At 34.8% G+C, this 16,818-nt stretch overlaps 1 protein-coding gene across 5 annotated transcripts in view; it reads left to right on the top strand.

Moving 5' to 3' along the window:
* Positions 1 to 16,818, top strand: part of LRBA (LPS responsive beige-like anchor protein) — a 799,485-nt gene that overhangs the window by 743,716 nt on the left and 38,951 nt on the right. For all 5 annotated transcript variants that reach the window (XM_055111907.2, XM_063603583.1, XM_034959239.3 and 2 more), the window contains exons 51-52: positions 5,048 to 5,110; positions 10,280 to 10,435. In XM_055111907.2, the coding sequence (XP_054967882.2) occupies positions 5,048 to 5,110; positions 10,280 to 10,435 (219 nt within the window). The remainder of the gene's footprint in view (positions 1 to 5,047; positions 5,111 to 10,279; positions 10,436 to 16,818) is intronic.

Below are 16,818 nucleotides of genomic sequence, written 5' to 3'. Positions count from 1 at the left end.
TGCCTGGCTAATTTTTTTTAACTTTTCGTAGAGATGGGCTCGCTATGTTGCCCAGGCTGGTCTTGAACTCCTGGCCTCAAGCAGTCCTCCTGCCTCAGCCTCTTAAAGTGTTGGGATTACAGGCATGAGCCACTATGTCCAGCCACAGTAAACAATTCTGATTGTCTATTATGTGCGAGAAACTGTACCTTTTTGTGCTTGGCATGGTAGTATTGGTAGTATTTGTTGAGGATAATAGAAAAAAAAAAAGAACACTTAAATTACATAGCCAAAATATTGAATATCTGTAAGTACCTTCTGTTCTTCCATTAAATGCTCAACACAGTCATGCTCAACTGAAATAACCATTAGAATCATAAACAGTGCAGATTTAAAGAGGCATTGAAAGTTTATCTACTCCAGCCATGTTTTGCCAGTGAGGACACTGAGCCCAGGGAGCTCGCCTTATTCTGCATCAAATATGCCCAGTCAGTGGCGGAGTTTGAGCCCAGGTTTTCTCACTCAGATTTTATGACCACCCCTCTGTAATGTATTCTCTCTCATTAGAGCAGGAAAGTTGGGACCTGGATTTAGCACTGTTCCCTTTGGCCAGTTAGAATTTTTTTTAAGAAGAAGGAAAATCTTTTAAACTTCTGGAGATTATAGAGTTTTTTCCCAAGCCGTTGTTTTAGGTAGGCAAATTTAAAAGATACATTTTAATAGTTCATGAAATTGTCATTAAATCTCTGAAGTGTGCATAAAGCACTGCTCGTTAGAATACCTGAAATGGTTGCAAAAATACAAGTTCTTGAACAAGGACCTCATGCCAAATTAAATGCAACAGCTTTCACAAGGGAACAGAATTGACATTCAAACAAAAACTTGGTACATTGACTAAGCTCAATAAGGTATACCTACCACAAAGACTCTGTAGTTGGTATTAGAATTGATTAAATATAGCCATTTTCCTGGGTATATTGGAAATGAAACGATGAAAATAAATGCCAATATTTGACTACAAAATAGATTTCAGAAAAGGTAGAGACAGTAAAAATGGAGGCAGATATTTAATATCTCTATTATTATGTCCTTTTATTCTTTTTTCTTTAAGTAAACTTCTCTTACAGAAGTAAATATTTATGAAAATAACATACTTATATTTTGGGACTAAATATTACAATTTATTTAAGAAATGTGATTTTTTTGTTTCTCTAAACACTTTTTAGAAGAAAAACATGCTGGTGATATGTTCTATCAAATACACTAGAGGATTTACCTACTCTATGTGCGGTTACCCTTAGAGCTTTGCACCAGCATGTGTGACTTCAGGACCACCAATGATGATGCTTATCCTGGGTGGCTGTTTGTGGCAGCCCTGAGAGCTTCTTCAGTTTAAACAGAGTGACATCACATGTGAGGAGGGGCAAACCTTGCAACTGCTGGAAAGCCCTGACTGTACTCTGCCCCCATCTTTACTTTAGCCTAGGAAGAGCTGGCTCAACGGGAACTGACCTGGCTCAACCACAGGGCTCCTCGGTCTCCAGCTGATTTCAAGTTTTACTACTGATAACCCTAAGCATTTAAGACCCTAAGCGTTGATGACTAAGCCTCTGGCTTTCACCTTTCCAGCAAGCTGGTGTCCCTCACTACAAAGCTTGCTTCCCTTAATACCTAGTGGTCAGGTATTATCTTCTCCACTTCCAATTTTTCTATAAATAAATATGTAAAGTGATTTAGGGGTAGAGTCCCACTGCTGGAGTACCACTTAGGATGCATCCAACTGTTCCCAGTCCTGGCTCACCTTTCTGTAAGATAGCTAGGGGAACTGCAAGGTTCTGCAGAATCTTGCCTATATTTCTATTCAGTGAGCTTTCATTGTGTCTATAACCATGTCATTAGAGATGTTTGTCTTCACCCTTTCCATACATACTGCCTTTACAGTATGACACAGCAACTTTTCACCAGAAAAATACAAAAAGCGATAACATATGGGAATACACCACAGGCAGTTATCTTTCTAGAATGTGATCTCCAATTTGAGCTGCACCTGCAACTAAGAATATTAAGCGTTTATTATATTAAGTCTATGCTTCATTTTAGGTATGTTTACATAAATCTAACCTTTCATTCTATCTCTTGCTACCTTTACCTGTCACTATGCCTTGATTTAAAACAAACATCAAAAATCCCTGACAGTTTTTCTTTGGTAAATATCAAATCCATATTACAATATTTATTTTTTTAATTTTAGGTTCTGTTTCTTTTCTGAGGATCTATGATTTCCATATTTCATTCATTAGACAGCTGGTTCCCCTCAGTTCTTTGAGTAGTATCTGATTTAGAAAATAAATAATCTTTAACCTCCCTTCTCATTCAAAGGATCTTGAAAACCTCCAAAAATTAGAATAACACCAGCAAATGTTTATAGAGCATTTTTCTAGTTTCTAAGATTTTCCTTCTTCTTAAAAAAAATTCTAACTGGTGGCCAAAAAGAACAGTGCTGAATCCAGGTCCCAACTTTCCTGCTCTAATGAAAGAGGGGAGAGGTGGTCATAAAATCTGAGTGAGAAAACCTGGGCTCAAACTCTGCCACTGACTGGGCATATTTGATGCAGAATAAGGCGAGCTCCCTGGGCTCAGTGTCCTCACTGGCAAAACATGGCTGGAGTAGATAAAGTTTCATGCCTCTTCAAGTAGTGTTTTAATCATTTTATGTGTATTAACTCAATCTTCTTAACAACCTGAGGATGTAGGTTCTGTACTTAGGTTGAAACCATATGAAATCGTGTTTTTTTATAGGTCAAAACAGTCAGTTATTGGCAATTTCATATGGTTCAATCTAACCTATTTTATAGATCAGGAAATTGAAACATAGAGATTACATAACTTGACCAAGGTCATACAGCCAGTCAGTGGCAGAAGTAGGATTTGAAGCATCAGCAAACCTCCTTAAACCCATTTCACTGACAGTTTGGTTTAAATGTTTCTAAGATCTCAGATTATCAGAGAAGTAGAGGGAAATTCTAAAGGTATTAATGTTGATTGACACTGGTATTGCTGGAAGTAAGTGGCACTATTGGGTAGACCAGAGGCTGTGGTGCATTTTTCCTGGTCCTCCCTTGTGAGTATCCTGTGATTTCTTTGCCAGCAGAGACAGTAATCAGCAAAGACAAATACCTTTTGGGTTTTTTTTAAAAGAGTCATTGTGGTTTCTTTTCTTCAGCTACTTTAGTTTCTTATACATACTGTAATTTCTAGTGCCAATACTGTACTTAGGTGTTTTATCAGTATTAATGATCTTCCAAACATCTTTAAAAAGTTGGTATTTACTAACTGGAGAAACTATGACAGAGTAAGTATGAAATAATCTAATGAACTTATTGAAATGTACCCCATATTTATTTTCAGCCCCTCAAAGACAGATAGATTTCCTAAAATCTTATGGTAAGACAGGAATAATATACGGTAATCGCAGGAGAATAGAAAATTCCAGGCAGCAGTTTCTTGACTATCAAAAGGAAACTGTTGAAATAGCTGCAGAAGCTAAGATCTGATAAGACCCTGAAAAAACCAGGGTGCAGGCCAAGCTGGCTGAGACTGTCTGGACCCAACATGGTGCTGAGTTTGATCTAGGTTTCACATAGGACCTCATTATATGCTCATTAACATACAAATCACACACCCACCAGGGCCATGACCGTTCCAGGAGCACTCATATTTGGTGTAAAAATGGTTGGCACCACAGTTCTGAGAAATCGCCACTTTTTTCCAGGAATCTTCATGAACATTCCACCCCTTGGTTAACAGAAACCCATAAAGATAGGAACCCCAACGCCCCTTGTCCACGACTCTCTCTTGAGTACACCCACACTCCCCTTTTGAGTGTGTACTTTTTGCTTTGCAATAAATCTCCATACTTTCACTATTTTCTGACTTGTCCTTGAGTTTCTTCTCACCACAGTGTCAAGAGCCAGGGTTGAGGTCCCACTGGTGTTTGGGGACCTCCCCTAGCCCACCGGTATCAATGGCATTAAGCAGAGCTCTAATACCAACCAAGCAATAATGTGAATGCTTGTGAGTCTATAAAAAGTAGATACTGAGCAGGGTGAATGGTTGAGTCGTTTGGGGAAAATAGTTTGGAAAAGGGCCCAGAATTTAACTGTCAGAACTGTGAAGCTGAAAAGATAATCTATTCTGAACCCTGTTTTAGGGTTTATGATTTGCACGAGGTTGCATCAGGTAGTTCCTGATTCCTGATATACTTCCTCTCTACCGAAAGTCCTTCTCCCTTTCAGAGGGAAACAGCCTGCAAAACCTCTCTTCAATTATAAAATAAGTATGCCTGAATCTTTAAAACCATTTTGAGAATTGAACAAAGTATTCTTAGGATAGATTGATTTTTGTTATTCATCTCCTTCTCAGAGTATTTTTAAATTGAAACCATGGAAATATTAAATATTAATAAAACTTCTTTTTAAACCCTCAATCCAATCTTTAAGAAAATATTTCAGCCAAATGCATTTAACTAAAACATTTATCTGCGGATAGCTTTCTTTGTTTTTATTCAAACTTTCAATTGATTGATTTTAAGTGATGGATGAAACACTAAATGTTCCCTGACTTAGAGCTTTCCCTTTCTCCATCATAAGTTGACATTTTTGTAGATCCTTTGTGCTGTAGCATTCAAAACTGCCTTTTTAAGAAGTAACAAAAAAATAGTATTTGCTACAGTCAGCAGATGGTTGTCACATTTTGTTTTCAGTGCGCTTTACCACTTAATTTTGTTTTGTTGCAGCATCAGAGGTTGCCAGTCAAGCATCTGCTATAGCTTATGGCCTAGGACTGGAGCCACTGCTGATGGCACATGTTCAGAGCGGCACTAATCTAAAATAAATGTTTAATAAGCTAGCCATAAAAGCACCTGGATTTTTGTTCTTTAAATTTCACAAAACTGCATGAAAGATTTAGAGATTGGAAACAATTCTACATAAGGTTTGACTTATGCATTTTTATGTAGTTTAGTATATAAAAAATAATGCCTTTTTTCTTTATCTTTTGTGAATTCCAGCTCATCAAGGTGCTGTACAAGACCAGCCATACCAGCTGCCAGTGGAAATCGATCCTCTCATAGGTCTGTCACTTCCTTCTCTCTTTGCGATTCATTAAGCTCTGTATGGTGGCCCTGAAGTGTAGATTACAGTTGTTTTTCACTTGCTGGTTGCTGGGAATGGAATTTTCCTGATAAACCATTTGCATGCAAATTGGAATGCAATGAGCTGTGGCTATGCTGGTATTTCATCAACTCCCCCTCGTTGGTTTGCCTAATTTGAACAGGCCTAGGACGCGTGTCACTGAAAATTAATATGGATGCTGTAATAATGTGTGATTGAGAATGCGCATGAAGTACTGTCAGGATAATATTGGATCTTTTCATCACTCAGACTTGTTGATGAGCAGGAGCAAGGCATGTTATGATGAATTGGTGCACCGGTAATGTGATGGAGCTCCTTTGCTAGGAAAATTTTCATAATAACAGTGGGGTTCTTAGCAGCACTGCGTTATGAAAAATAAAACTGTAGTGCCAGGGTTTCATCATTAAAGGAGATCAATCCTTTCTTCCTAGACCCTCTATTCAGTCTGAGGGGATTAATGTGCAATTGCAGAACAGTTTCAAAGTTGAAATATATTGCCCAGCCAATGGTAGTGTTAAGATATTTGTATTCATTTTCCTAGGGTCCTACAGCCCAATAAATTGCCATTGGAGGTTAAATTTATTCAGGGGAGAAAAAAATAGGGAGACGACCAGAAAGAGCCATTGGGATGAAATGAGCATCTGCAGCAGATGACTTAGAATATTTAATTGCTGTTAGGCTTTTTGAGTAGATTAGTCGAAATCTCTAGTTTAGCATTTTTCATCCTTACGTGTGGGGATTTCAAATGTGGCATCACTAAGAATGTTAAGCCTCGATTTTGAAGATGTTATTTAATAACTTTTAGAATAAAAACTTACTTGCCTACCTGTGGTGTAATGCTATCGGCATAGATATTTGGCTTGTAATTTTGTCAGATTTTCCTGGCACAAATAAATTTGTTAGAATTTTAATGTTTTTAAAGAAAGCATATGAATGAAGCAGATTTATTATTTTAAAATCCAAGATGTTCCCTTTATATAGTTACCATTTTTGTCTTTAAAAGGCATTGTTTCAATGGAGAGCTAAATGGCTACCATTAGCAGATAGACTATCAGGATGAACAGAAATAACCTTAAGCTCTAAACCAATTCATTTATCATTTCCCCAAGTATAATCAGAAATCTAATACGTAATTATCTATATGAAGGATAAATACCACTCTGGTTCTTAAATCTTGTTTTGTTTTGAGTAGATATGATTTGCCATATATTAAAAAAAACTAAAATGCTCACTTGGGTAGTTTAAAAGTCAGAAAAATAATAAAGCCCATTTGCTGAGTCATTTAAAGCATTATTTCTGAATTTTAGACCCATCATTTTCTTTGCACCTTGACAATGAATATCCTATGCTATCAAGTCTAATTAAATGAATTCAGCAATTGTTGTAACCCTTTAGGGTAAGCATGGGTAAACTTTTTTGGTAAAGGGCCAGATAGTAAATATTTTAAGTTGAGCACCTCTAATCTGCAAATCCCAAGCCCCAAATACTCCAAACTCTGAAACTTTTTAAAGACCAACGTGACAAGACAAGTGGAAAATTCCACACCTGACCTCATGTGACAGGTCACATTCAAACACAGTCCAAACTTTATGTCAGGCACAAAATTATTTAAAATATTATATAAAATTACCTTCAGGCTATATATATATATATATATATTCTATATGAAACACAAATTAATTTTGTGTTTAGACTTGGCTATCATCCCCAAGATATCTCAATCTATGAAAATATTTCAAAATCTGAAAAAAAAATCTGAAATCTAAAACACTTCTGGTCCCAAGTGTTTCAGATAAGGGAAACTCAAGCTGTTCTTAACTCTACCAGTATAGCACAAAAGCCACCATAAATAAAAAAGAAATGAATGAACATAACTCTTTTCTAATAAAACTACATATACAAAATCAGGCATGGGCAGGATTCAGCCTTTGGCCCTAGTTTTGCTGTCCCTGCCCTAGATCACTGGTCAACAGACTTTACACTTCTACCTCCTAAAAGAATTATTTAAAACCATGTATCCTCTCAGACAATTTTTAAGTTGACATCTAAAAGTTTTCATCACAAGTTCAAATAGTTGCAAAGGTTATACATTCTGGCATAGTGTAAAAATTGTTTAATATATCCAATAGAATCTAAGTATCAGAGTGAATTGATACTCAGTAAACAAAATTTTAATATATCCAGTAGAATCTAAATATCAGAGTGAATTGATATTCAATATTTTCTGTTTCTAAAAAATACATTGAAAACCCATTAACATATGGAAATTTCACATTATTACTTTTTTATCTTGAATTTATATTTTCATTCTACTTCCCCCAGATAATTTTATGTTAACTTTAAAAAATTGATTACCCTATTATGCTTTTCAGCCATAAAAATGTGTCTGCAAAATTAAGCATATGTATTCAATTTAAATTTTAAAATTTCCTATGACCATAAGGCTCAGCCTTTAAAATAAATTTATCTGTATTGAGTGATTATTACAAATATTAATGTATTTATTTAATTATATTATAAAGTTTAATAAATGTTTATTTACATAAAATGAACATTTATTAAAAATACATCATCAGCAGGTCTATCTTACTTGTTTTTATAGATGGAACCTCTGAGCAATGTTACTCACTTAGGAAAATAGATGGGAAAGAGCTTTGTTTCAACTGTACCACTCAAATCTTTGAACTCTCTGCATTAGTGGCAATTCATATAGTGATCTATTATTAAGAGTTATTTTTATGGTTTATTATTAAGTAATCTATAATTTTAACAGTCTATCATTAAAACTTATTTTTAATTATCTACCAATTGACAGCATGATTGGATCCTTATTCCATTTTATTGAAAGCAGTAAATTGGAAACCACCTGACTTGCAGAATGATTTGATACTTATACATTCACTTTTCAGTATCACCTCAGTATTTTGAATTGTCCCTTTATTGGGGGCAAGAAATTACACTCAGCTAAAGCACATAGTAAGATTCTGTGTGGAAGGGAAATATGTCTTTATTTTATCTAGTAGAAGAAGGGCGTGAGAAAGAAGAGGTAAGAAAGGAAAACTCACAGGAGAGTTCTCAGGCAAATCAATTTCAAGCAGTAGAATATATTAAAGTTGAGGAATTAGAAAATTACTGGTATTAACTTCTGAACCTGTGTATCTCTTAGGAAGTCTTACACCTCCAGGGGTATGCATACCCTAGTTTGAAGACTGCTTATCTAGATAAATATACCTTAGCTGGATGGGGGACTTGGCAATGTTAAATTACAAGTAAGCACTTGCTTAGAAAATAGTTCATGTGTGTGCTGAGGGGGCATCAAGCCTTTGCCAATGGGTACTTTGTGGTCACTCAATTCAAAATTATGTACATGCCCAAATCTGTTGAGGTCCTCCCAAGAGATCATCCCAATCCCCCAAGAAAGTTCAGCGAAAGTTTATATCATAGGAGCAAAAGTCACATAAACACTGACAAGAATAAACATGTTTACAGCTCTCATGTGGAACAAAGTACTGCAGTAACCAGTGCAGAAAGTACCACATACCTTGTTTTAATTGCTAGGTTTCTTGGAATTAAAAAAAAGATTGTATCACACAACTTCATTGCAATGGGATACTTGATTGCTGTTGGTGGACACTGTCTCTCTGTAATAACAACACTATGATATCCACAAAAGCTTTTATTATCTGCCAGCAACTTCCCTTTGTTAGAAGGAGAGGGAAAAAATGATTCCCAACTAGGATTCTGCCCTTTTCACTACTGCTGTCACTTTCTAGCCCATTAATCCTCCAAAAGCATATGAAGCCTCCATTATCAAACAGTTATCCAATAATCTTAAATGGTTGTGTCCACAGACATTAGCAGAATTTCTGCAGTGTTGCACATGTATGTGTACGTGTGTGCCGTGTTGTGTGTGCCATGAGGGCAACAGATCCATCAGTCCTCTGTGTCCCCAGTGGCTCCCAGCACAGCACTGGAGAGTATTTTGAATACTTTTTTTTCTTCTGTTTTACTTTCTGAGCTTTCTATTAAACTACCCACATTAATATAGTTATTACATACAATGAATAGCATATAAATATTTTTCTATGTTTGATTTTTCAAAAAATTGAAAATTATGGTGAAAAGCTTAATAATCAGATGCAGAAGTTTGTTTGTTCTGATTTCTGGTACAATCAAATTTCTTTAGCAGCATCAGAATCCTTACTTGTACTGGAGAGATGATGGTGAAATAACCCTTAGATCACTAAAAACAAAGCTTTCTATTTGGTTGGCCTCAATGCCAAAAAAGTCATCTCAGTGAAGATTCTGTTTCTGATAATGGCACAGTCGATGGTGTATTTCTGGACGATTATTACTCTTCCCATGTGCTCGGTGTTGCTCTATGTCTGACCTTTTTCTTGGTGACAAACCCCATCTCAGGTGCACCGTAGCACTTTGAAACACACTGCCAAGGCTGTCTTGTTTTATTGCTTAAATAAGGAGTAAGAAAGTGGCAGTCTGCTGTGCTTTGACTTTTTCAATTACAGGAATCTTTAACAAACAGTCATTCTACCCTTTCCTTACATGCAAGTGCAGTTGTAAACAGGGGAAATGGGAGTTCCCATCTAGTCAAATTAAAGACCCGTTAAAGCCAAAGTAGTACAAGATGCTACAATATTTCAAATATATGACATTTAAATCCTAATATCTCTTCCTTGTGACAAAATGTTAAAGGTAATAGATTGTCACAACATGAACCATTCTCATGACAATAAATGTAATGAGATTGTCAGAAACACAAACCTAACTGTGATGCAATCTGGAGATTGTAATCTAGTTTGGTTCTGCCCAAGAGCTAGAAAGCATGTTCTGTGAATTGTGCTCTATTTTTAAATTGTAGTGTGTTATTCTTTCTTTCCTCTAAGCAAAATTTTTAACTGAGATATTGAATTTAGCTACCCACATTTTTCCAGCAATTGGATATGTTTTCCTACTCGGTTTTTCAATTATTATACTTAAAATTAAGGATCAAGTACTCTTATCTGGGAATGTGTCTCCTCTTCTCCCTCACTATAGAATTTCTTTGCCCATGTGGGTTTAATAGTTGTTTTTCCTCCCTATTCTTACAGCCAGCAATACAGGAATGCACAGGAGGCAAATCACTGACCTTTTAGACCAAAGTATTCAAGTGCATTCCCAGTGCTTTGTCATCACTTCAGACAACCGCTATATTCTCGTCTGTGGCTTCTGGGATAAGAGTTTCAGAGTCTATTCTACAGACACAGGTAATTTTCATTTTCTTTATCAGTGAACTAAAGTTTACTATAAGTAGTATTGAGAGGCTTAGGATGCATTCTTATCTGCTTCCTTCCAAAAATTACAAAATCCTAAAATTTACAAAATAGGGAGAAGAGGGCATTGTTTTCCCTCTTCAAATAATAATCTACTATATATAGTCCACTATTAAATTTGCTTCAGCATGTTTGTAAGAGACAGTTTGGGTTTGTGACCCAAGCTCATGCTTACAGAATAAATGATTCATTTTGAAGGCAAATCCTGGTATGTAAATACCATGCATGAGTATATGCATAATCTTACGGCAAGTGCACATACACAGAAGTGTATTTTCTCACTTTTGTATTATTTAAAGGATTTTCTTTTTCCTACTTGAAAGACTCATTAAGTCTAACTCTTGGCAGTAGATATCTTGCCTCCACCCAATTCTGCCTAGAATCTTGCTGAAATCTACACCATCATGAAGAAAAGTAGCTGACTATTGCTTTTATGTGTGACAGGAGCTCTTGTTAAAATATAAAAATTTTCAGTCTATATATTCATTTACATGCATCTCCCTAAGGGACAAACCAAGCTGAGCTCAGTATTACTGTAGGAGATCCGGCTGAGTAAATGTTTACAAATTTTTGCATGTAAGAAATTGAGAAACGTTGAGAAATTTAATGGTGTCCCTTAAAATAATTTAGAAATTGTTACAGGATGAAATAAAGTTATAGTAAATATATAGTTTGATATTTAAAATAATTAAAATGAGCTCTTAATTCTTTAGAGCTAATTGATCTACAGTCGTGTGTTGCTTAACAACAGGCATACATTCTGATAAATGCATTGTTAGGGGATTTTATCGTTGTGCAGCATCATAGAGTATACTTACACAAACTAGATGGGATATTCCAGTATACACCTAGGCTATATGGGGTCACCTATTGCTCCTAGGCTACAAATCTGTACAGCATACTAGTATATGGGATACTGTAGGCAATTATAACACAACGGTAAGTATCTGTGTGTCTAAACACATCTAAAAATAGAGAAGTTCCAGTAAAAGTGTGGTATAAGAGATAAAAGCCATTCCATTGTCTTCTGCAAGTAAAAAATAATAATAATAAAAGATAAAAACTGGCATACCTGTATAGGGCACTTCCCATGAATGAAGCTTGCAGAACTGGAAGTTGCACTGGGTGAGTCAGTGAGTGAGCAGTGAGTGAATGTGAAGGCCTAGGACATGACTGTACACTACTGTAGACTTTATAAAACTCTGTACACTTAGACTACACTAAATTTGTTTTTAAAATTTTTTCTTTACTAATAATTGGCTTACTGAAGCTTTTTTACTTTATAAACTTTTTAATGATTTTAAGCTTTTCAACTCTTGTAATAACACATAGCTTAAAACACAAACACATTGTACAACTGTACAAAAATATTTTCTATATATCCTTATTGTATAGGTTTTTTTCTATTTTAAAAATTTTTTTAGAAAACGAAGACAAAAACATATAAATTAGGCTAAGCCTCCATAGGGTCAGGATCATCAATATCACTGTCTTCCACCTCCACATTCTTGTCCCACTGGAAGGTCTTCAGGGGCAAGAACACGCATGGAGCTTTCATCTCCTGTGATAACACTGCCTTTTGGAATACCTCCTGAAGGGTTTGCCTGTGCCTATTTTAGAATCAACTTTTTCTTTTTATAGGTAGAAAGACTACACTTTAACAATAAAAAGTATGGGATAATAAGTACATAAACCAGTAACAGAGTTATTTATTATCAAGTATTATGCACTGTACATAATTGTATGTGCTGTATCTTTATACATCTGGCAGTGTAGTAAGTCCATTTAAACCAGCACCACCACAAACGTGAGTGATGCGTTGCACTACAGCGTTACCACAGCTATGATGTCAATAGGTGACAGGAATTTTTCAGCTTCATTATAATATCATGGGACCACCATCATATATGTGGTCCATCGTTGACCAAAAAGTTGTTATAAAGCTCATGACTGTATATTATGACAGTAGATATTTCAACTGGAACAAAGGCCTACATATATCTTTATTTAATGTTGTAGGAATTGAAAAATCTTTTAAATTAAAATTTCTAGTTATTTGAATGCTTTATGGTAAATCATCTTTCAGTCTTATTAATAATCTTTATAAAATGTTTGAGTCCATACTCCTGCCTTAATATAGTTTATAGAGCAATTAATTTTTGGTTATTCAAGGAGTTTGTTCTTGAACATCTTTTTAATCTTTATTGTTTGTTATATGGAATTGATGACATGGTTTTCTTATAGTTTGCATCTTTATTCTGTAGGTGTAGGAAAGAAAACATCACCATTCAAGCCTTTTTGATTATTTGGGCTTTTACTAGATGTTTAAGTCTATGGGGTGGATTACTATTGAACCTAAACACTCCTCTTTGAGTCTTGGACATGTCTTTTTTTTCTGCCTATTTTAAAGAAGACAGTTGGAGACAGTATAAGAGACAGTTGGAGTACAGTGGCACAGTTATGGTTCACTGCAACCTCAAACTCCTGGCCTCACGTGATCTCCTCCTGCGTCGGCCTGCCAAGTAGCTGGGACCACAGGCACATGCCACTACACCCAGCTATTTCTTGTTTTTTTTGCTTTTTTTTTTTTTTTTAATTTTTATAGAGACAGGGTTCTCACTCTGTTGTCCAGGGTGGTCTTAAACTCCTGGAGTTTTTCTCAAATATTCTTTTGGACTTCATATTGTTTTTCCATATATTTTTTAAGTGATTAAAACATTTTTAAACATGAAAATGAATTTTACACTGTAATATAGAACTAATAGAACTGTAAACCACTCTTTTTGGTTTACAGTGCAAACCATAGAGTAATTCACCACCACCACAATCAAGGTGCAGAGCGCCCCCAAATACCCTGTGCCACCTACTAGAAGTCAACTTTTTACCCCACCCTCAACCTCCTGGCAACAACTAATCTATTCCTCATCTTTAGTTGTGCCTTTTTCAGAATGTCATATAAATGGAATCACAAACCATGTCTATCTTTGGTTTTGACATTTGAGTGTTTTTAGTTTGTTGACATTCTATATTATTGTTTTTTAAAGACACTCAGTATTAACATGTAAAGCTAACTTCACTTTCATATAACACTAATAATTAAAATCCTATATTCACACAATTTTATAGAATTTATAAAATTCTCTCACATACTAGATATTGTTTCAGTCTCACAATAATCCTGTGAAGTAGACAGGTGTCTTATCCCCATTTTTCAGATAATAAAACTGAGGTTTAGAGAGATTATATAATTCATTGAAATGTATGTAGCTAATAGTGACAGAAGTAGGCCTTGGACCTAGCTTTTTTAATTTTAAATGTAGCACACTTTGTGATCATAGCATGTTGTCTCATCTAGGTGTTACCAGTCAGTCACTGATTTTTTGGGGAAAATGCTGTAATTTGTAACACTAAGTTCCTAGTATGTCTGCCATGTTACATTAGACTTAATAAACCTGATGTCATTCTTTTCCCTCTTTCAAAATACCTTCTAATGTACTGTCTTTAAAAATGTGTGTGTTTGTGTGTATAAAACGTACAAATAAGGAATAGCCTTAAACTTCATTTCAGTGGGACTGACTTAGCTTGTGAAATAAAAATATTTATACTTACCAGAAAAGTTGTATAAAAAAAATCTCAAACGATAGTCCTGGTGTCTTTCTTAATATCTTGTATAAAAACTCTGATGCTAGTTTTATTTAAAATAATTTCAGTTAAGGTAAATATGTGTCTGTGATTTTACAACAATAGGAATATTAAATATTTTTTCTTAAGTTTAGCACAGAATCAAGGGAAAATCATATGATCAGTAATATATAATGGCAAAGCTAACACAAGTGTTAAATTCAATTATATTTTAGCACACAAGCCAAAAAAAAATCCTTCTCTTATTAGATTGGGGAGGAGGGAGGAGAAACATGGATTGTAACAGGAAATTCTTTAAACATAAATCATGTTTTCGGGCCACAACCAGAACAGCAGAGGCAACAATAAAACCTTCCCCTGGCAGTCGGAATTATTTTCAGGCCACATTTTAGATTCAGTGATGCAGAGTCCTGAGCTTGAATTTTTTTATTTGTAGCACAGCTGTCAAATAAAACATTAACTAGAAAATTTGTTCTGTCAAAAAAGGGATATTCTAGTGCTTGTGGTAATATTTGATATTAGTGTGTGGAGAGGTGGACTGGTATTAAAGGAAACAAAAAATAAAGGTTGAGGAACACTTATAAGATTATCAGAAAATAATTTACCAAAAAGAGCAGCAGGTATTTATATGCTGTGATTTATTTAGGAGGAGTGAACCTCAACCTTATAGCAATAACAAATATTGCTGAGGAAGGCTGCCAGAACAGGGAAAAGTAAACTTAAAAAAATAATGTTTTCCAGAGTTGAGCCCAAAGTATAAATTGTAAAGAATAAAGTTAATTTGTGTTAACATATAAAACCCTTTAGATGTAACTGCTTAAATGTCACTCTCTCATTTAGATCTTCCCTGACACCCAGTGTAAATTTGTTCTATCTTGTTATTGTCATTAATCCAACCTTGTTCTTTTATAATACTTATCCCTATTCATAATTATATACCAGTCTGGGTTTGTTTAATGACTGTCTGCCCCCAAGACTGTAAAGGCTATGAGGGCAGGGACCATGTCTATTTGTTCACCACTGTATACAGGTAAGAAGGCCTAATGCTTGGCACTTAATAGGTGCTAAGTATTTGTTGAATGAAAACTAATTGTGATAACTTTTTGGAAAACAATCAAAACACTAAAAATTTTGAAAAGGAACCACCATGACTGAATGTATGTTTCCTTACACTGACATTGGAGAAACAGAGCAGTGACTTCAACTCATGAGAATTACCATGTGACTCTTGTAAAACTCTGCCCCTATATTTAATCCATCCCACCTTTACAGCTAAATTTTTTCCCTTTGTCCTCACATGAGTTGGAAATTAAGTTACCAAGTGAATAGCTGTTCTTTGCAAGCCTCCTACTGCACTAAGAACACCTGGGTTTCCTCTATGTCGTCTACCTCAAGTACCTGGTTAGTTATTTCACTCATCCTCACTCCTACAACCCACTGAGTGTTGGGTTTCAAATCTGAAATAAGCCTGCCCATACATAATCTATTTAAATCACACCTATATTTTATGTGCTCTCAGCATTTAGGCATAGGCTAAAGCAGAAGTCATATATATACTCTATGATCACATCACTATATGATGTATTCATGATATATGATGTATATATGATGTATTTCTTTCAGTAGTTAAAATACATGGATTTAACCTTTGATTTTCTAGTTACTAATAAGACTGCTTTCAGCTACCTAACTTTTGTCTTATCCTATGTAAGGCCTGCATGTAATCTGATCCCCGCCAGTTTACCACTGAACCTCCACATTCTGTTTGTCATGTAAATTGGAAATGAAGTAAAAATTATTATATATTTCACATTTAATTTGCTCAATTTTTTTTAATTCTTGAAGGTCTTGGATTCTATTTTATTCTTTATTGATATAAGCTTATTTTTTAATGAAATGTTTTGGTGTCAACTTAAAAGGCTGAAGAAATTCAAAAGTGAACATCTTGAACATTTAGCAGCTAGAGACACTTGCTTTGAAGTCTGCTCTCCCTTAATCACAGGAGAAAAAAAGTACTATATTAGTTTTGCAACTTGAGATTGAAGTGAATCTGATTTTAAATTTATTAGAAGTAGGCTATATGCAAGACTGCCACTCATGAATGAAAACATGTATTTGACTTTTCCATCTGATTTAGATAATATTTCAGAATTTTATTTCTAAATTTTCAGCCTTCATAATAAGCCTTAGATTTATTAAAATCAAGAATTTTAAAAATTTAATGTAAATATTATCTTATATTTATTATCTTGAAAAGTTAAATACACTTGATATGCCAGTACTTGGGACCTTAACCTTTTAAGAAGTTTACAATGTATTACGGGTTAAACACATAACCTATTTAGGCATATTAATTTAATTTTCAGCTTAGTAGCCTTTTTTTCTTGAACATCGGAATTATATTTTATATTTTATAATCAAAATATAAAAACTTATTTAAAGAAAAAGAAAGCCATGCTGAATATTAAGGGTAGACATTGTATGGCATTCATCTGTAGACTCTGTAGACATTTCAAAGGAAATATGTAAGCTAGAAATTCTAAAGATGGAATGGGGGTCTGTCACAGATATTTAATTGTTTAGACAAGTTTGTGTGAATTACTACCACCATATCTGGTTAAACAAAGATTCTTAAAAGGTGAGGGCTGCTGGGCACGGTGGCTCACGCCTGTAAT

This window comes from Pan paniscus, chromosome 3 (genome assembly GCF_029289425.2).
Source record: "Pan paniscus chromosome 3, NHGRI_mPanPan1-v2.0_pri, whole genome shotgun sequence".
Lineage (NCBI taxonomy): Eukaryota > Metazoa > Chordata > Mammalia > Primates > Hominidae > Pan > Pan paniscus.
This window is presented reverse-complemented; position numbering and strand designations above follow the sequence as displayed.